Raw genomic sequence first — 18962 nt, forward strand, 5'->3', positions numbered from 1 at the left:
CTAGTGGAAGTTGACTTGTCTACTATCTTGGAGCGATTTGGTTCTAGTCAGTTTATGTCATGTCCTCAGGCTATGTCATTCTTTCAAAGGTTATGCCCTGCCCCTTTCCCTCCTATTTCATTCCCCTCTCAGATTTTACTCCCTATTCTTATGGGAAGCAGAGGGGTGATGGTCATCTGTAACTGCTTCAAGGCTGAGTAGGGACAATGACCCTTCCTGTCAGTAAAAAATCTCTGGATGCCTGATCTGGGGGCCCAGGGGCAGGACAGCTCCTTGTTTTAAGTCAGTATGGGCTGGAATCCTCACATAGCCATACATCTTGATGTGGAACTGCTGTAACTGCTTCCATAGCCTTTCTATGATCTCCTTGATGATGAAGCACTTTTTCTAACAGCATTAGAGCACAAAACTATCTATAAATGACGAGAGATTTTAGATGCTATCCCTTCCCAGGCAGTCTCCCAACCAGGTGTTAGAGTGCCCAAAAAGTTGTCTCAAAGAAATGGCACAGAATGTGCCCCCAGTGGTGTTGACGATGAGAGGGAGTTGGTCTAGCTTATCACTGTCCCTTCGTGGCTTGCCAGCTGAAACCGTGGAACTCAGATTTGGGACTTGAACCCACACACCGGGAATTGAACCCAGCCAAAACCCAGACTGGGACTTGAACCCAAGGTCTTTATATATTTATTTTTTTTGCGGTACGCGAGCCTCTCACTGTTGTGGCCTCTCCCGTTGCGGAGCACAGGCTCCGGACGCGCAGGCTCAGCGGCTATGGCTCACGGGCCCAGCCGCTCCGCAGCATGTGGGATCTTCCCAGACCGGGGCATGAACCCGCGTCCCCTGCATCGGCAGGCGGACTCTCAACCACTGCGCCACCAGGGGAGCCCCCAAGGTCTGTAAATTGAGATCACACACCTGGTCTCAGGACTTAATGAAGTTCAGGTTCTTGATGTCTCATCACAGAAAGAATTCAGTGAGAGACACAGTGATAGGTAAGAAGTGGATTTATTTAGAGAGAAACACACTCCACAGAGTGTGGGCCGTCTCAGAAGGCGAGAGAGGCCCTGAAAAATTTTAATTAATGCTGTAAAATAGTATATTCTTTTAAGTGGGAATGTTGAGTCAAAGACATGCACTTTAAAATGTTGCCAAATTTCAGAAGAAACAAATACGACATCCACACAAGTAATTAAAGTATTTCTGGTATCACATTAAACAAGGAAAAAGAAACAGACACAGTTACTTTATTCAGTTCAGGATATCCAAAATGTTATCATTTAAACGTATCATGTAAAACTCACTAATGAGATATTTGACCTTTTTTACTTCTGAACAGTCTTCAAATCTCAGTGTGTGTTTTACACTTACTTTACCACCTGGCCACACTTGAAGTGCTCAAGGTTGTATGTGGCTGTTGGTTACCAAACTGGAGAATGCTGACCTAGAATCTTTGCCCCAGCTTACCCATTGGTTTAGTGCAGCAGTCAGGTAAACTCTGGTCCATAGCTCAAATCTTTTGACTGTGGCCCTGATTCTGTTTGGTTTAGAGGCTGAGTGGTTTCTATTCTTAAAAGGTTGTAAAAAAAAAAAAATAATAAAAATAAAGAGGAACATGTGGTCCAGAGCATACGTGGCCTGCAAAACCTAAAATATTTATTGTTTGGCCCTCAACAGAAAAACTCTGGCGAACCCTGGTCTGGTGTAACCGAATACACAGGTTTATTCTATTTATTTGCAATGTCAGTGCGTTCAAGTTGCTTTGCTTTTGTGACGTTTCACTTTAGCCACACATACCTAGAAGAGACTGGAAGCATCTCTAGTGACCTTTGACTTCTCTTTGCATAGCTTTTTCCCCCCTTGGTCAATCTAGCTAAAGCTTTGCTCATTTTGTTCATCTTCTCAAAGAACCAACTTCTGGTTCTGCTGATTCTTCGTATCATTAAAAAAATTCTCTATTTCACTTTACTCTAATCCCTATTATTTTCTCCCTTGTGTTGCTTTTGGTTTTGTTTGTTCTTTTTTTTTAGCTTCTTACCATGTAGAGTTAGTTTATTGATTTGAGGTCTGTCTTCTTTTTCAATGTAGGCATTTCCTGCCATAAACTGTCTTCTGAGCGTGCCTTTCACTGCATCCTGTAAGTTGTGGTTTGTTTGGATTTTCACGCCTATATGTATTTTCTAATTTCCCTTATGATTTCTTCTTTCACCCATCTGTTGCTTAAGAGTGTGTGGTTTAATTTCCATATAGTATTCTTGTTTTCCTTCTGTTGATTTCTAGTTTCATTACACTGTGGTCAGGTTTCAATCTGTGCTTTTAATCTTTTCAATTTGTTGAGATTATTTTGTGGCCTAACATAGGGTCTATCCTGGAGAATGTTCTATATGTGTTCTGTTGTTGGTGGAATGGTCTGTATATGTCTGGCATCCCTCTCCCCAAATATGTTCCATGTTCCCTCATTCCCTCCCTGCCGAGAATCCAAATCCTTAACCTAACCCTAACACTAAGGTATACGTAACCCAAGGACAGAGTAACTTGAATTGAAATGTAACCCCAACCCTGAGATAAACCAAACATAAGGCCTACGTCAACCTGATTCTGAACCCTCTGTCGGCCCTCATAAGGCACTCCTCTGGGCTCTAACCACACTGGCATCCCCTGTGCCACAGTTCTCCCACTGGCTGTAGCACCCACCCTAGATCTCCCAGGCCACATTCATGGATAGCATTCAAGTTCTCCAGCTCTCAGAGGCTCCCCTCCTGGACTCTCTCCTTTTCTCCAGCCTCCCAGGACCTGTCTGAGATCAAGCCCCTCCCTCCTAATGCACCAGGCCCTCCCATGGCCATCAGCCCCACCCCTAGCTTTTCAAACTCACTCCCATGGGCTCTAGTCCTCTCCCACCCATACTCTTAGATTCCCCACCATGGGTTCAAGTCCCTTCTCCAAGACAACCCACTTTCTTCACTCTAGGACTGACCCTCTTAAGACAGCTCAGGTCCCTCCAGAGTCTGCTCCCTGAGCTCTCTCAAGGACTTGATCCTGGGCCCTGGCCCCTTCCCCAGGGCAAATCCACCTGCCTCCCTTGAGTATCAACTCCAGGATTTGGAGAGGTCCAGTGCTGATTCTGTTCCTTCTTTTTTATAAATTTATTTATTATTTATTTATTTTTGGCTGCATTGGGTCTCCGTTGCTGCGCGCAGGCTTTCTCTAGTTGCGATGAGCGGGGGCTACTCTTGATTGTGATGCGTGGGCTTCTCATTGCGGTGGCTTCTCTTGTTGCAGAACATGGGCTCTAGGCACATAGACTTCAGTAGTTGTGGCACGCGGGCTTCAGTAGTTGTCACTCACAGGCTTAGTTGCTCCGCTGCATGTGGGATCTTCCCGGACCAGGGCTCGAACCCATGTCCCCTGCATTGGCAGGAGGATTCTTAACCACTGTGCCACCAGGGAAGCCGCTGTTCCTTCTTGAACAGGCCATGTTTGAACAAAGACACTGGCTTATAAGCCATTTTAACGTCAGCCATTCTGGTGCGTGTCTAGTGACATCACGTGATTATCTTACTTTGCATATCCTTGAGTGATGACATTCAACACATCTGCACTTACTTATTTGCCATTTGGTGATCTTAAGTGCTTATGTAAGTCTCCCTCCACCTTTTAATTGATTTGTTGTTTTATTATTGACTTGAAGGATTCTTTTTATCCTTTCTTTGTGAATCCTTTGTCAGGTTTATGTAAATATCTTCTCCCAGTCTTCTTGCTTTTTCACCACCTTCATGGTGTCATTTGATGATCAGAACTTTGTACTTTTGATGAAGTCGAACATAATAACTTTTAATTTTTTGTGTAATGTCTTCTGTACACTAAGAAATGCTGCCTACCCCAATGCTGTGACAATAATCTCCTAAATTTTCTATTTTTTTTTTTTTTTGGCCATGCCGCACGGCTTGTGGGATCTCAGTTCCCCAACCAGCGGTCAAACCTGTGCCCCCCTGCAGTGGAAGTGCGGAGTCTTAACCACTGGACCACCAGGGAATTCCCCATATTTTCTTCTAGAAGCTTGATAGTCTTTTCTCAGCTCACTGAACCCGCAGGGGGTCTTCTTGTAAAAATTCACTAATAGCAATGTTAATGGTAACGAGAACAACAAAAACAGCTAATATTTATTGAGCTTACACAACATTTCAGATACACGTTCAAGGAGCTTACATGTACCAAACTCATTTAATCACCACAACAGCAGTATTAGGTAGGTGGGATTATCGCCATTTCACAGATAATGCACAGAGAGTAATAGATAATTTTCTCAGTGCCTCACAGGGAGTAAAGAGGTGGGATGGTGATGGAAACAGGTAGCAGTATATACCACGAGAAAAGCTCTCCCACATATGCTCCATTAGCAGAGTTTTACCTTAGAACAAATCTGAAATACGACAGAGATGAAATGGTATTGGAAGGTTTCTATGCATTCAGGAAACTAACCTATCCAGTAGAAAATAGTCTACAACTGAGTATGTTGTGATCGATAAGAAAAAGTGATTTCTCCAATACTCCAAATTCACCTCTCATATGACTTCTGATATTCTATAAGCAGAAGAGGGACCAGTGAAGGCTTTCTTGCGTTAAGTCTTATCATGGATTTTCCTCTTGTCGTGGAAGAAATGAATGTTGAATAGAGGCCTCTGTATGCTCTTTGTACCCAAAAGGTTTCTCAACAGCATGAATTCTCTGATGTTCTGGAGGATGGTCTACACGTTTACATGCCTTTCCACATTCCTTACACTCAGAGGGTTTCTCACCAGTATGAATTTTCTGATGCTGTGTAAGTTGATGGCCGTGACTGAAGGCCTTCCCACATTCTTTACACTCGTAGGGTTTCTCCCCTGTATGAATTCGCTCATGTTTGACAAGGCTTGACCCATAAATAAAGGCCTTTCCACATTCCTTACATTTGTAAGGCGTTTCACCAGTGTGGATTCTCTCATGCTGAGTAAGGTGATAGCCACAGTTAAAGGCCTTCCCACATTCTGTACATTTATATGGCTTCTCACCCGTATGAATTCTCTCGTGTTTCACGAGACTCGAACCCCAGCGGAAGGCCTTCCCACATTCCTTACACTCATGAGGTTTCTCACCAGTGTGAATTTTCTGATGCTGAGTGAGATAATTGACGCGAGTAAAGGCCTTCCCACATTCTTGGCACTCATAGGGCTTCTCCCCGGTGTGAATTCTCTTATGTTGAACGAGGCTGGAACCACAAATGAAGGCTTTCCCACAGTCCTTACATTCGTAGGGTTTTTCACCACTGTGGATTCTCTTATGCTGAATTAGTTTATACACACGGCTAAAGGTCTTCCCACAGTCTTTGCATTCATAGTCTTTCTCACCGGTGTGAAATCTCTGATGCTGAGTGAGCTCATCACCGCGTCTGAAGGCCTTCCCACAGTCTTTACATTCATAGGGCTTCTCACCCGTATGAATTCTCTTATGAATAACGAGGCTTGAACCCCACCGAAACGCCTTCCCGCAGTCCTTACATTCATAAGGTTTCTCACCAGTGTGAATTTTTTGATGTTGAGTAAGTTGATTACCCCAACGGAAGGCCTTTTTACATTCTTTACATTCGTAGGGTTTCTCACCAGTGTGAATTTTCTGATGTTGAGTAAGTTGATAGCCTCGGCTAAAGGCCTTCCCACATTCCTTACATTCATAGGAATTTTCCCTGTTATGAAGTCTCTGATGTGGTCGGACAGAGGTATTTTCTCTGCAAGTGGGCGTTTTCCCACAGTTGATTTGATTGATATATCCCTCTTGTGGGGCCTGTGGTCCTTCAAACTCACCTTCACACATCCAGTCAAGGCCAAGGGATTTACTTTTTCTATTTGAGTTCTGTTTGGAAAAATTTATCTCATAAGTGCCCTTCTGTGTAGGTAGACTCTTGGTCTCATATGGTGATTCCAAATCTGAAAAAAACAAAACGAACAAAAACCCCCAAAAACCCCAACATATTTTGTTTCTTTTTAAGAAAACAAAAACAAACCTAATCATAAACTAAAACCTTCTCTAACAGAAATAAAACTCCTCCAGTGGGAAAAATATGAATCACCTAGGGCTCTTATTAAGATCTAGATTCCACGTCTAGCATCACAATACTTAATGAGGAAACACTGGAGACATCCCTGCTAAAATCAAAAAAGGCACTTACTATCAGCGCTACTGTTTCCTACCAGCTGAAACAATTAAGCAAAAAAAAAAATTAGAGGGACAAATCTCAAAAATGAAGATGAAAAAGTACAATTTATAGATGTGATGACAAACCTGGAAAACCAAGAAAATCAAATCTAGAACTATTGTAGGAAAATAAAAAGATACAGTTGGATAGTTGTGTATACACACAAAAACACAAGTAATATCATTAAAAGTAATTCTGGATACAAAGATCCAACATTCAAAAGATGTGTGTAGAATTAAATTTAATAATAAAAATCATGAAACAGGAGGAAATGTTTAGAAAAATCTGAGCATTAATAAGGATGCTAGGGGCTTCCCTGGTGGCGCAGTGGTTGAGAGTCCGCCTGCCGATGCAGGGGACACGGGTTCGTGCCCCAGTCCGGGAAGATCCCACATGCCGCGGAGCGGCTGGGCCTGTGAGCCATGGCTGCTGAGTCTGCGCGTCCGGAGCCTGCGCTCCGCAACAGGAGAGGCCACAGCAGTGAGAGGCCCGCGTACCGCCAAAAAAAAAAAGGATGCTAACTCAAGGGACTGTAAAACATGTTTAAATTCATGAGTTCGTTCAGATACTAAAACATGTTAAATGGCCAACTTTGGAGCATGCTAGGAAACCAGCCCTTTGTTATTAAAAACTGATAGTTTTTTTTCTTTAAAGAACAAAGTTTTCATCTTTCTTATCCAATATGAGCAGTTCCACTACACAACCAATTAGCAGGTGGGTCAGTTTCTCTTCAAAGAATTATTTATAGTGAATAAATGAAGAGGCAATGATAGAATACCACCATTTTGCACCCCCAATGAAATACTGAATCTAGGTACTGAGTGTCAGTGACTGCTAACACAGCATCAAAAGAGACATAAGCAGATATTGCTTCGTGATGGAAGAACAGAGAACCCAGGAAGCAGTATCACCAAAAAACAGATACAAAGGAAAAAAGCACATGAAGCTAGGATAACAACCGACTTTTGGAAACTGAATGGCACAGGGTCCTGTTTTCTACGCCCTTGCTACTCAGTAGGGGTGAAACATGAGAAGGAAAACAAATTGAGACGGGAATGGGGTGAAGATAAAGTTCAAGGTGGTGACTTCTTCCTCAGAGGCCTTGGGCCTGAGACCTTTGTAGGGAGCTCTGCAAACACCTCAGGGGTGCAGCTGCCCCCTGCCCAGCTGGGCCGCTTGTGGTAATGATGGCTTTCCCGAGCCGGGCTGGCTGTCGCTCTCCTCTGCACCACTTTAGTGTCTTTTCTCCTCAACTATCGAAGCTCTCTCCCTTGCTTCCATAAGACAATTGTGTCTGGTTTAGAAATGAGATGTCTTGCTTTCAAAAACAGAAATGCCACATGATGTGAACTTGGGAGAAAACTGTTGGCTTAAGGTTTTTTGATTGCACTTTAGTCAAATTTGTGTAACAACCTAAAACTGACTTCGGGAAAAGAGAACGGCCTGGAGGACAAACAGGAAACCAGATGGGTAGGGAAAAGGGCTATTTTATTCTATTCTATTTTACATTTACTTCATTTTTTAAAACAGTTAAAAAAATTTATTTATTTTTATGTTTATTTTTTGGTCTTGTGTCGAGGCTTGCAGGATCTTAGGTCCCCGACCAGGAATTGAACCCAGGCCCACAGCAGTGACAGTGCCGAGTCCTAACCACTGGGAATTCCCGAAAAGGTCTTTATTTAAACTTCTGGAGGCAAGCAGAACCGGGCAGTTGAGAGTACAGATTCTGGGGCCAGAATTCTTAGGTTCCAGGTTTGCTTCTGCTTCCTTGATTAAGTCACTTTGTGCCCTAGTATGCTCATCTACGAATTAGACGTAATAATTTCCTAGCTCATGAACTTGTGAGAACGGAATGAAACGTATTTGTACATATACATACACACCAGGCTCAGAATGTTTTCTGGCGCAGAGCAAGCACAGTATTTATTAGCCATTAATATTATGGCCGTTATTTTGCTAATAGAAAAACAAGAAATTTCCTTACATATTTATCATCCAATATTTAACTCAGAATTCATAGATTATAACTTTCGACCTCACTTCGGGTACAATGTGTAGGGAATGCAATATGCTCAGTGTGGTTTTACAGATTCTGTTCATTCATCCCACCTCTACCTCAAACACAGAGTCTGGTTTGCCAGAGAAAATCAAGTCACTGTGTAGAGCCATTTCCCCTAAAGGTGGGTCCCCAAAGTACCATCGACAGCAATTTGGGTGTAAACATAGGCTCACAGCATGAAGCCTGGTTTCTTTGAAGATGGTCATGAAATAAAATAAATACGTTTATTCTAATAAATAACTCTAATCAGTCCTTTGGCCAGTAAGGAAGAGAGGTAATTACAGGAGGGGCCAGACAGAGATGGGAAGATCACTGATGGATGAGGAGGTGAAGGTGCATGCGTAACGCCCATTTCCAACTGCACAAAGCTCAAAACATCCCTTGGGTGCAGGAAGAAAGAAATTCAACTAGTATCTTGAAAGGTGGTCCTGAAAGGAGAGAGCTGACTGTGCAGGGAGCAGAGTCCAGATTATCTGAGGCAGGCAACTTACCCAGCGAGACCAAGTTACTGTAGTTCTCCAACATCACGTCCCAGTACAGGTCTCTCTGCGTAGAGTCCAGACATGCCCACTCCTCCTGAGAGAAGTCTATGGCTACATCGGAGAATGTCACCAAACCCTGGAAACGCAAACCCACACGTCTCTGATGAAACGAAAGCACAGAGTTTCCAGATGGAGGAGGGGGGAGGAAGGGCTCCGCTCTGTGCAGGGGTGGATACAGCAAGTAGATTAAAAGCCTGTGATATGGGGAGGGGTCAGTGAGGACACGACGGTGGCTGAAGCCCCTCCTGCTGCAGGGGAAACCACCTACACCCTGGGGAATTCTTTTTTTAAAAAATTTTTTATATATTTTATTATATTATTATTATTTTTTGCAGTACACCTGCCTCTCACTGTTGTGGCCTCTCCCGTTGCGGAGTACAGGCTCCGGACGCACAGGCTCAGCGGCCATGGCTCACGGGCCCAGCTGCTCCACAGCACGTGGGATCTTCCTGGACCGGGCCACGAACCCGTGTCCCCTGCATCGGCAGGCGGACTCTCAACCACTGCGCCACCAGGGAAGCCCTTTATTTATTTTATTCTTGGCTGTGTTGGGTCTTTGTTGCTGTGCGCAGGCTCTCCTCTGGTTGCGGCGAGCGGGGGCTACTCTTCGTTGCGGTGCGCGGGCTTCTCATTGCAGTGGCTTCTCGTTGCAGAGCACGGGCTCAGTAGTTGTGGCGCACGGGCTTCGTTGCTCCACAGCATGTGGGATCTTCCCGGACCAGGGCTCGAACCCGTGTCCCCTGCCTTGGCAGGCGGATTCTTAACCACTGCGCCACCAGGGAAGCCCCTGGGGAATTCTTAATCATGCCAACCTGTCAGGAAATGGACAAGCCAATTCCAGTTTTCCTCTGTTGCATAAGCACAGAGCCTGCTAACGGGCCTGTCTCACGAATTTTCAGCAAGCATGGATTCTTACAGCATCCTTTTCTCCTTAAGGAGAAAGAAAAAAAATGTCTGGGGTTTACTTCCCAAATGTAATATAAGATCTTTTATCTTAGAAAATCGGGTTTGCATGTTTGAATGTTTTCAAGTCTCAGGTTCATCATTTTGCCAGGTTATCTTTTAAGCAGTCCACCTTTGTAATGACAAAAGCATTTTTTTATTCCATCATAGAGAAGGATTAGATTTAATTATGATAGTTACACACTTAGGTTGAGCAAAATGTCTAAAGTTTCCCCAATTCCAGGAGTATATGATCATTACTCTTGTATGAAATGACCTTCTTACCTGTTACCATCCGCTAGCCTTGCCTTTTCTTTGTTCCTGATTTAGAGGAAACTGGTATCAAATGATTCAGGAGCATACAGACAGGTCTGTGCAAAACAAAATTTATCTCCCGGGTCCCCTGGCAGGAACATGATCTCTGAGTCCACAGCTCTACGCAATTCTAAAAGCTTCGTAAAGTGTGAGCTTTCACTACACACTAAGACTGAGACCAAAGAATATGAATGTTCCCTCTTATCTGCCTGGGAAAAAGATCAGTGGAGATGAGTGAGGAATTCTAGTTTTCTCGTGTGGTCAAATGGGACCAATGTCTCCAACTCATCAAATCGTAGACTGGACTCAACTATTTCTCCAAAGGTAGTTTCTGCTTCCACTGTTCCAATTACTCTTGACAAAAAAGTGAGTACATAAGAGACACTGAGTAACTAGCTCAAGGGTTAAGTGAGCATTAGTCACAGAGGCGGGCAATAGGCTATGTGGCGTTATTATTCACTGGAACAGGGAGAGCTGGGAAGTAGGTACTTGGATGGGACTCACTTGGGCAGGAGCCTTCATGATACTTCAAAGAAGTATCCACAGGACCTAAATATCACAATTCAAGAAGGAAAGAGAAAAACATACTTACGTGGGCCATGGTTTTAGAATTCAAGACCTGATCGGTCCTCTTGGGGTCTCCTTTACTGAAGACACAAAATCCAGAGAAGCCAGATCTAGACAAGGAAAAAGAGGCATTAAAATAAGTGCACCTTGGTCCCCAAATGACTTAATACAACCTTTTCACTCCTCCATCTTTTCTTCCAAAGAATGCTCATCTTCTTCCCCCCCAAGGCCCCCCACATAAACACAGCACATCTGAAGATTAAAAGGATTCTGGAAAAAAACAAAACAAGTTTTCCCTGAAACCCCAGGAAAGCCAGCTGCACAGACAGGACAGAGGAACTTTTATTTTTTGTCTTGAAGTCAGATCCAGAAATTTCAGTGGGAGGATTCCTGGCCGGCTCCCTGATGGGGGAATATGGATTAAGAATTTGGCTTTGGGGCTTCCCTGGTGGCGCAGTGGTTGAGAGTCCGCCTGCTGATGCAGGGGACGCGAGTTCGTGCCCCGGTCTGGGAAGATCCCACATGCCACAGAGTGGCTGGGCCCGTGAGCCATGGCCGCTGAGCCTGCGCGTCCGGAGCCTGTGCTCCGCAACGGGAGAGGCCACAACAGTGAGAGGCCCGTGTACCGCAAAAAAAAAAAAAAAAAAAAAAAAAAAAAAAGAAATATACCTTAAGATAGTCCCAAATTTTTTAAAAAAATTAACAAAGAAAAGGACTACAGTTATGAGGGGGCAGGTATGTTGCAGCCATTAAGTGAACTTTGAATAGACAGGTCTGTGGTAGGCAAAAGAACAGTCTCCCAAAGATGTCTACGTCCTAATCCTGGAACCTGTGAATATGTTACATTACACAGCAAAAGGGAGTTAGGTTGCAAAGGGACTTAAAGTCCTGAATCATCTGACCTTAAAATAGGGAGATTATCCTGAATTATGCCAGGTGGGCCCCGTGTAATCACGAGGGTCTTCAAAAGTGAGTAAGGGGGATGAAAGAGGAGAGAAAGATGTGAGGACAGAAGCAGAGTCAGAGTGACAAGGGTCTAGTACTTGGGGTTTTGAAATATGCAGTTGTCACTCAGGGGGACACAGTCTTTGAAAAAAAGGAATAACTTTACAGTGGAGGAAACTGACAAACACTACCTAAGCCAGATGATCAAGTTCAACCTCACCAATCACAAATCTTGTTGATAGTATGTCTTCTTGCTATGATGTGATGAAAGTGGTAATTTACTGCTGTGATCTTCCACCCCCAAACCCATAAACCCAGTCTAATCATGAGGAAAACATCGCATTCCAATAGAGGGTCATCCTACAAAATACCTGACCAGTACCACTTAAAAATGTCACAGTCGTCAGAAACAATGGAAGTCAGAAATGGGCACAGCCAAGAAGACCTTAACGAAACATGACAACGAAATGTAATGTGGTATCCTGGACGGGATCCTGGAACAGATGAAAACCATTATGTAAAAAGTAAGGAAATCTGAATAAAGCAAAGACATCAGTTAATGATAATGGTTCAGAACTGAGTTGTTAATAATAGAAGAAACTGGGTGCAGGGTACCTGGGAATTCTCTGTATTATCTTTGCAATTTTTCTTTAAATCTAAGACCATTCTAAAAAATAAAATCTATGAAAGAAGAACAATATGTAACCACACGTAGCCCACAAAGCATGAAATATTTAATATGTGACCCTTTAGAGAAAAAGTTTGCCAAACCCTGCTCTGGATCCAAAACTTGTAATCAGCATCAAACCATACTGCTTCTCACAGTTCATACAAAGATATAACCGAAACATATGGACACTGTCAGACCTCAAATAAGACCTGGCTAATACAACAAATTTCTATTTATTGATTACTGAAAAAAAAAAAAAATCCTTGCCTTTGATGACAAAGACCTTTGCTCAAACCCCACCCTTAAAAGCCTCGCAGGGGGCTTCCCTGGTGGTGCAGTGGTTGGGAGTCCGCCTGCCGATGCAGGGGACGCGGGTTCGTGCCCCGGTCCGGGAGGATCCCGCGTGCCGCGGAGTGGCCGCTGGGCCTGCGCGTCCGGAGCCTGTGCTCTGCAACGGGAGAGGCCACAACAGTGAGAGGCCCGCGTACCGCAAAAAAAAAAAAAAGAAAAAAAGCCTCACAAAGCTGGTAACTTTGTCATTAACTGACTAAAACAATCAAACCTTCTCTTTTCTCACTGGGCTCTGAAAGTCAGCCCTGTGGAAAAGACCAAGATATCTAGCCTTTGATTCCACCTAAAAATTTAATATCCTCCTTAGCAAATCACACACTAAACGTGCTAACAGTAACCTCCCAGTAGTATTCCTCGATCCTAGCGGAGTCTTGGAAGACCACACAGGAGGATGTGGACAATTTGCTTATTGAATATATGAGTACCATTGAGACGGTTGGTCAATGGGGAATACACATTCACGACTCTTGTCACACCTCTTGGGAAGAAATTACTGGGTCAAGTCACTATTAAAAAGGACATTTCGGGGCAAGGAAAGCAAATATTCTTAAGTGCTATAAACACAAATCATTTACTGAACAAGAAGGTAACTCATCTGAACCTTGATTTCAAGATCTGTGAGGATGATTCTTTCTCCTTGGGATGCTTTTTCTGGAGGACAGCTGGCCTGGAGGAAAGAGAGGTCAGAATGAGACATTAGGACTTTTCTGGAGCACAGACTACATCCGAAAATGCCCTCTGAGGCCACACCTGCTCCCATGTCTTATCTAAAACCGATCAGAAATAAGAGGGCACCCACATCTGAGTATTTCAGAGATTCGTGGAAACTAGACTCTAGGAATTGGGGTACCCCCACCTCCTAGGTCAGGGACCTCTCCTTTCCAAAAAAGAATCTTATTCCGGAGGCCCTTCCATTCCGTCATTCAGGCAGCCTGAATTTTAGATGGAGAGCACCTCTAGCTCCAAAGCTGCCATCTCATAACCATGTCTGTGCCATTCTTGTCATTTTCACTACAGCATTCAGGCTCTGACTTTCCTTTCGGGCCACTGTGCCCAAACAAGTACCCGCATGGTTGGAACGTGAAGGGAGAGGAAGCAGCAGAGACATCAGAGCTACACACTCAATCCGGGGCCACACACCCAAGAACAGTCCTGCACCTGTCACAGCTGAACAATCACATACACCTAGGCTCTGTCACACTGGCTGACGCCCACGCCAGAGACATGGTACACGGCTGCGCCAACCCCACAGAAATGCAACGGCACATCTCATAGCCTCGGGGACACATCTGGGCCCCGCCACCCCCGCAGAGCCCACACGCATGTAACTCACACAGAGCACAGTGGAGGAGTCACAGCCCGACCGCGTCACCGCTACAGATGCTCACACGCACAGGACTCACACAAACCGGGAGGGGCCGCGTCTCGTCCCCCCGCTACACACACTCACGCGCAAGTGCGTCACAAACACAGGGACCAGGCCTGTCTCCCTCACCGACGCCCACGCGCACATCTCAGTCTGCAGACATGGCCGAGCCCCTGATCACACACACAGACATACACACACGCACACGCTCGCACTTCCTCCGCAGCGCTCCCGAAGCCAGAGGCCGAGGTTCCGTTTCGGGCCTCTTCTCCTTCTCCCTCATCGCCATCGCTCGCCGTATTCCGCTCTGTTTTCCTCATGGGATGCTAATTACTCACCGCTTGGGGCCCAACAACCGACGGCGTCGGGAGGGAGCGCCGGCGTTGAGGTTACCTCCGGACAGGGTCACCGGCAAACCAAAGCTTCAATAAAAATCCTTCTGGCAGAAAGCGCATCTCCCAGCATGCAACTCCCCGAGCTGCTAATGGGGCTGTGCCCCAGAGCCCTCTGGGAAACGTAGTCCATAAACCCGGGAATCCGCGGAGCTGAAAACGCACGGCCTCTCTTTCCCAGCATGCAACTCCACAACACAACGGCACTAATAGAGCTGTGCCTCAGAGACTTCTGGGAAATGTAGTTCGCACCTTGGGTAATACACAGGCCTTCGGAAGGCATCTCGCCCTGCCTCTAGAGGAGCTGTGACTTGGGAGGGAGCGTATTTCAGAGTCGCAGAATTTGTAAATGCTGGGAGACCTACCAGCCGTTCAGATTTCTTTTCTTTTTAAAATTATTATTATTATTATTATTTTAAGGGGAGAAAAGCATGCAAATTTTATTAAATTTCTACATGTACATGAGAGCTTTCAGAAGAGAATGAAGCCCTGAAGAAGTAACCAGAGCAGGAAGCTTTTATACCTTTTAGACAAAGAAAGGATAATTTTGTGAAGTACTGACAGTGCAATGGGCTAGTGATAGTCCAATTAGGGCCCGGTAATCCTTATCTTCATTTAATGAGGTTTGTTTGCAGATTCCTCTGGTGCCATCTGTGGACTGGTAAGAGTCTATCTCCATTAAAAGAAGAATTTAGTTCCTGCCTTTGGACAGAGAAGGGAGATCTTTCTGTATGTTTACCGCTTCTTTTTTTTTTTTTTTTAACATCTTTATTGGGGTATAATTGCTTTACAATGGTGTGTTAGTTTCTGCTTTATAACAAAGTGAATCAGTTATACATATACATATGTTCCCATATCTCTTCCCTCTTGCGTCTCCCTCCCACCCTCCCTATCCCACCCCTCCAGGCTGTCACAAAGCACCGAGCCAATATCCCTGTGCCATGCGGCTGCTTCCCACTAGCTATCTACCTTACTACGTTTATTAGTGTGTATATGTCCATGACTCTCTCTCGCCCCGTCACAGCTCACTACCGCTTCTTAATTGCCTTCAGCTCAAAATAATTTTTATGTCAAAGAGGCATATTTTAGGCTGACATACCTGGTTTCCATCAATTATGATACAGGCATTGCTTGCAATAAGGAAGGCCAAGAAATCTTTCAGTAAGTGTTCTCTTTTTGTATATCATGCTGTTTTATACTGTTTATGTATTAGTTTAATTTAGGTCTATTTGCTGTGAGTCAGTAATAGTCATATTTACTTTCTAAGGTGCCTACGAATTTTGTGCTAAGATCTCATCCCATCTTACTAACACCTCTACTATGAAAGAGCTCAGTTTCTATGCTGGGGATTTGCCTGCCTCCCATAAATTGTTTTTGTTGTTTTTCAAACAGGTTTTATTGATCTTCTAATGGGACCAAGTGAAACACAGAGGCATTTAACATAAACCAATACTCTCAATTGTTTATGCATTTTTGTGTAGGGATGGCATTTCCCTAGAGTATTCTAATCTTTTCTTTATTTTTTATTCTAGTTGATTTACATATTATATTAATTTCAGATGTACAACATAGTGATATAATATTTTTATAGATTATACTCCATTTAAAGTTATTAAAATATTGGCTATATTCCCTGTGCTGTACAATATATCTTTGTATCTTATTTGTTTTAAACATGGTAGTGTGTACCTCTTAATCCACAACCCTTATCTTGCCCCTGCCGCAGTACTCCTCCCACTGATAACCGCTAGTTTGTTCTTTCTGTATGTGTCTTATTTCCATTTTGTTATATTTATTCATTTGTTTTCTTATTTAGATTCCACATGTAAGTGACAGCGTACAGTGTTTGTCTTTCTCTGTTTGACTTATTTCGTTAAGCATAATCCCTCCAGGTCTATCCATGTTGTTGCAAATAGCTAAAATTTCATCTTTTTTATGGCTGAGTAATATTCCATTGAATATATAAACCACATCTTGTTTATCCATTTATCCATGGATAGACACATAGAGTTGCTTCCATATCTTGGCTGTTGTAAATCATGCTGCTATGAATATTGGGGTGCATGTATCTTTTTTAATTAGTGTTTTTATTTTCTTAGATATATACCCAGGAGTGGAATTGCTGGATCATAGGGTAGTTCTATTTTTAGTTTTCTGGGGAACTTCCATACTGTTTTCCATGATGGCTACATGCACCAGTTTACATTCACATCAGCAGTGTACTAGAGTTCCCTGTTCTCCATACCTTGGCAACATTTGTTATTTGTGGTCTTTTTGACCGTAGCCATTCTGACAGGTGTAAGGTGATATCTCACTGTAGTTTTGATTTGCATTTCCCTGATGATTGGCAATGTTGAGCATCTTTTCATATGCCTTTTGGCCATCTGTAGGTCTTCTTTGGAAAAATGTCTATTCAGGTCTTCTGCCCATTTTTTAATTGAGTTCTTGTTGTTTTTGATATTGAGTTGTATGAGCTGTTAATATATTTTGGATATTAACCCCTTTTCAGACATATCATTTGCAAATATTTTGTCCCATTCAGTAGGTTGTCTTTTCATTCTGTTGATGTTTTCCTTTGCTATGCAAAGCTTTTAAGTTTAATTAGGTCTCGTTTGTTTGTATGGTAGGGAAGTCCCTACCATACTGTTTTGATTACTGCAGCTTTGTAGTATAGTCTGAAGTCAGGTAGTGTGATACCTCCAGCTTTGTTCGATTTTCTCAGAATTGCTTTGGCTGTTCAGGGTCTTTTGTGGTTCCACATAAATTTTAGTCTTATTTGTTCTAGTTCTGTGAAAAATGTAATGGGTATTTTGATAGAAATTGCCTTAAGGACTTCTCTGGTGGCGCAGTGGTTAAGAATCTGCCTGCCAATGCAGGAGACACGGGTTCAAGCCCTGGTCCGGGAAGATCCCACATGCCGTGGAGCAACTAAGCCCATGTGCCACAACTACTGAGCCTGCGCTCTAGAGCCCACGAGCCACAACTACTGAGCCCATGTGCCACAACTCCTGAAGCCTGCAGGCCTAGAGCCTGTGCTCCAGAAGAAGAGAAGCCACCACAATGAGAAGCATGCCCACCGCAACAAAGAGTAGCCCCCGCTCTCTGCAACTAGAGAAAACTGGTGGGCAGCAACGAAGACCCAGCACAGCCAAAAATAAATAAAATAAGTAAATAAATTTATTTAAAAAAAAAAGAAATTGCCTTAAATTTGTAGATTGCTTTAGGTTGTATGGCTATTTTTACACTATTCTTCCAATCCATGAATACTGGATATCTTTCCACTTCTTTGTATCATTTTCAATTTCCTTCACTAGTGTTTTATAGTTTTTAGAATATAGGTCTTTCACTTCCTTGGATAAGTTTATTCCTAGATATTTTATTCTTTTTGTTGTGATTTTAAATGGGATTTTTTTTTACTTTAGCTTTCTGATAGTTCATTATTAGTGTATAGAAAAGCAATAGATTTCTGTATATTAATCTTGTCTCCTGCAACTTGCTGAATTCATTTATTAGTTCTAATAGTTGTGGGTAGAGACTTTAGGGTTTTCTATATAAAGTATCATGTCATCTGCAAATAGTGACAGTTGAACCATCCTCGTGACCCTGGAAGAAATTCAACTGGGTTATGGTGTATGATCCTTTCAATATATTGTTGGATTCCAGTTTGCTAATATTTTGTTGAGGATTTTTGCATCTATATTCATTACAGATATTGACCTATATTTTCTGTGGCTTAACATGTGATCTGTTCTGGAGAATGTTTCATATATACTTGAAAATAATGTATATTCTGCTGTTTTTGGATGTAATGTCCTGTAATGTATCTACTAAGTCCAACTGGTATATTGTGTCATTTAAGGCCATTGCTGCCTTATTGATTTTCTTTTCTTTTTTTCTAAATTTAAATGATACATTTATTGAGCTGTGCCTTTTCTACCACACTGGATTAAATAAACTTGTCAAGAAGTATGGTTTTTGTCACCTTCTGGGACATTTAGTAATTTGCTGTTCTTTCTTTTATGTACCTCTGTTAGTACATATGGCCAACTGGTCACCTGTAACAGGTAGGTCTCATGTTATTAGATACACAGGTAAGGAAAGTTACATTCATTATGTCCTTGGTTCAAAGCAACAGGGGCTCCCTAGCACATAAATCTTTGCAGAATCAAGTGTCTACTATTTTATATATACATATTAAAAAAGAAGCAAAGGCACTAGACTACTTGGATTAAACACTCTGTCCAGAGGGATAATGACAGGCTTTGCTTTTCCTCATCTGTAGTAAGTTTCAGGTCCTTGACAGAAACAATGTCTGCTTACATTCTCTGTTCAAGAATTTTTTACCACACTGAATTGGAAGATGTAAGCAGTGTCTCTCACTGGGGCACAGGGCAGAATAATTGCCTAACTAATATAATAAAGATAATGACTCCCTCTGATCAAATATTGGGCAGGATTGCTTGCAACTCATTTTAAGAGATTGGGGTATCTTGAACTAAGGAATCCTCAGCTGTGATCCAAACCTCTCCCATGCACAGCATCCACCTGGATCTCTTTGCATCACCCTGTGGAATTCGGGGTGGA

General features: G+C 43.1%; 1 protein-coding gene across 1 annotated transcript; it reads right to left on the reverse strand.

Moving 5' to 3' along the window:
- Nucleotides 1-933: 933 nt before the first annotated feature.
- ZNF331 (zinc finger protein 331) lies at nucleotides 934-14391 on the reverse strand. The gene is given in 6 exon segments (XM_059999200.2): nucleotides 934-4687; nucleotides 4690-5960; nucleotides 8780-8930; nucleotides 10680-10764; nucleotides 13222-13287; nucleotides 14325-14391. Coding segments are annotated over 4 exon segments (1563 nt in total). The 5' UTR covers nucleotides 10689-10764; nucleotides 13222-13287; nucleotides 14325-14391; the 3' UTR covers nucleotides 934-4555.
- Nucleotides 14392-18962: the final 4571 nt, after the last annotated feature.

The sequence above is a fragment of the Delphinus delphis genome, chromosome 20 (assembly GCF_949987515.2).
Source record: "Delphinus delphis chromosome 20, mDelDel1.2, whole genome shotgun sequence".
NCBI classification, from domain to species: domain Eukaryota; kingdom Metazoa; phylum Chordata; class Mammalia; order Artiodactyla; family Delphinidae; genus Delphinus; species Delphinus delphis.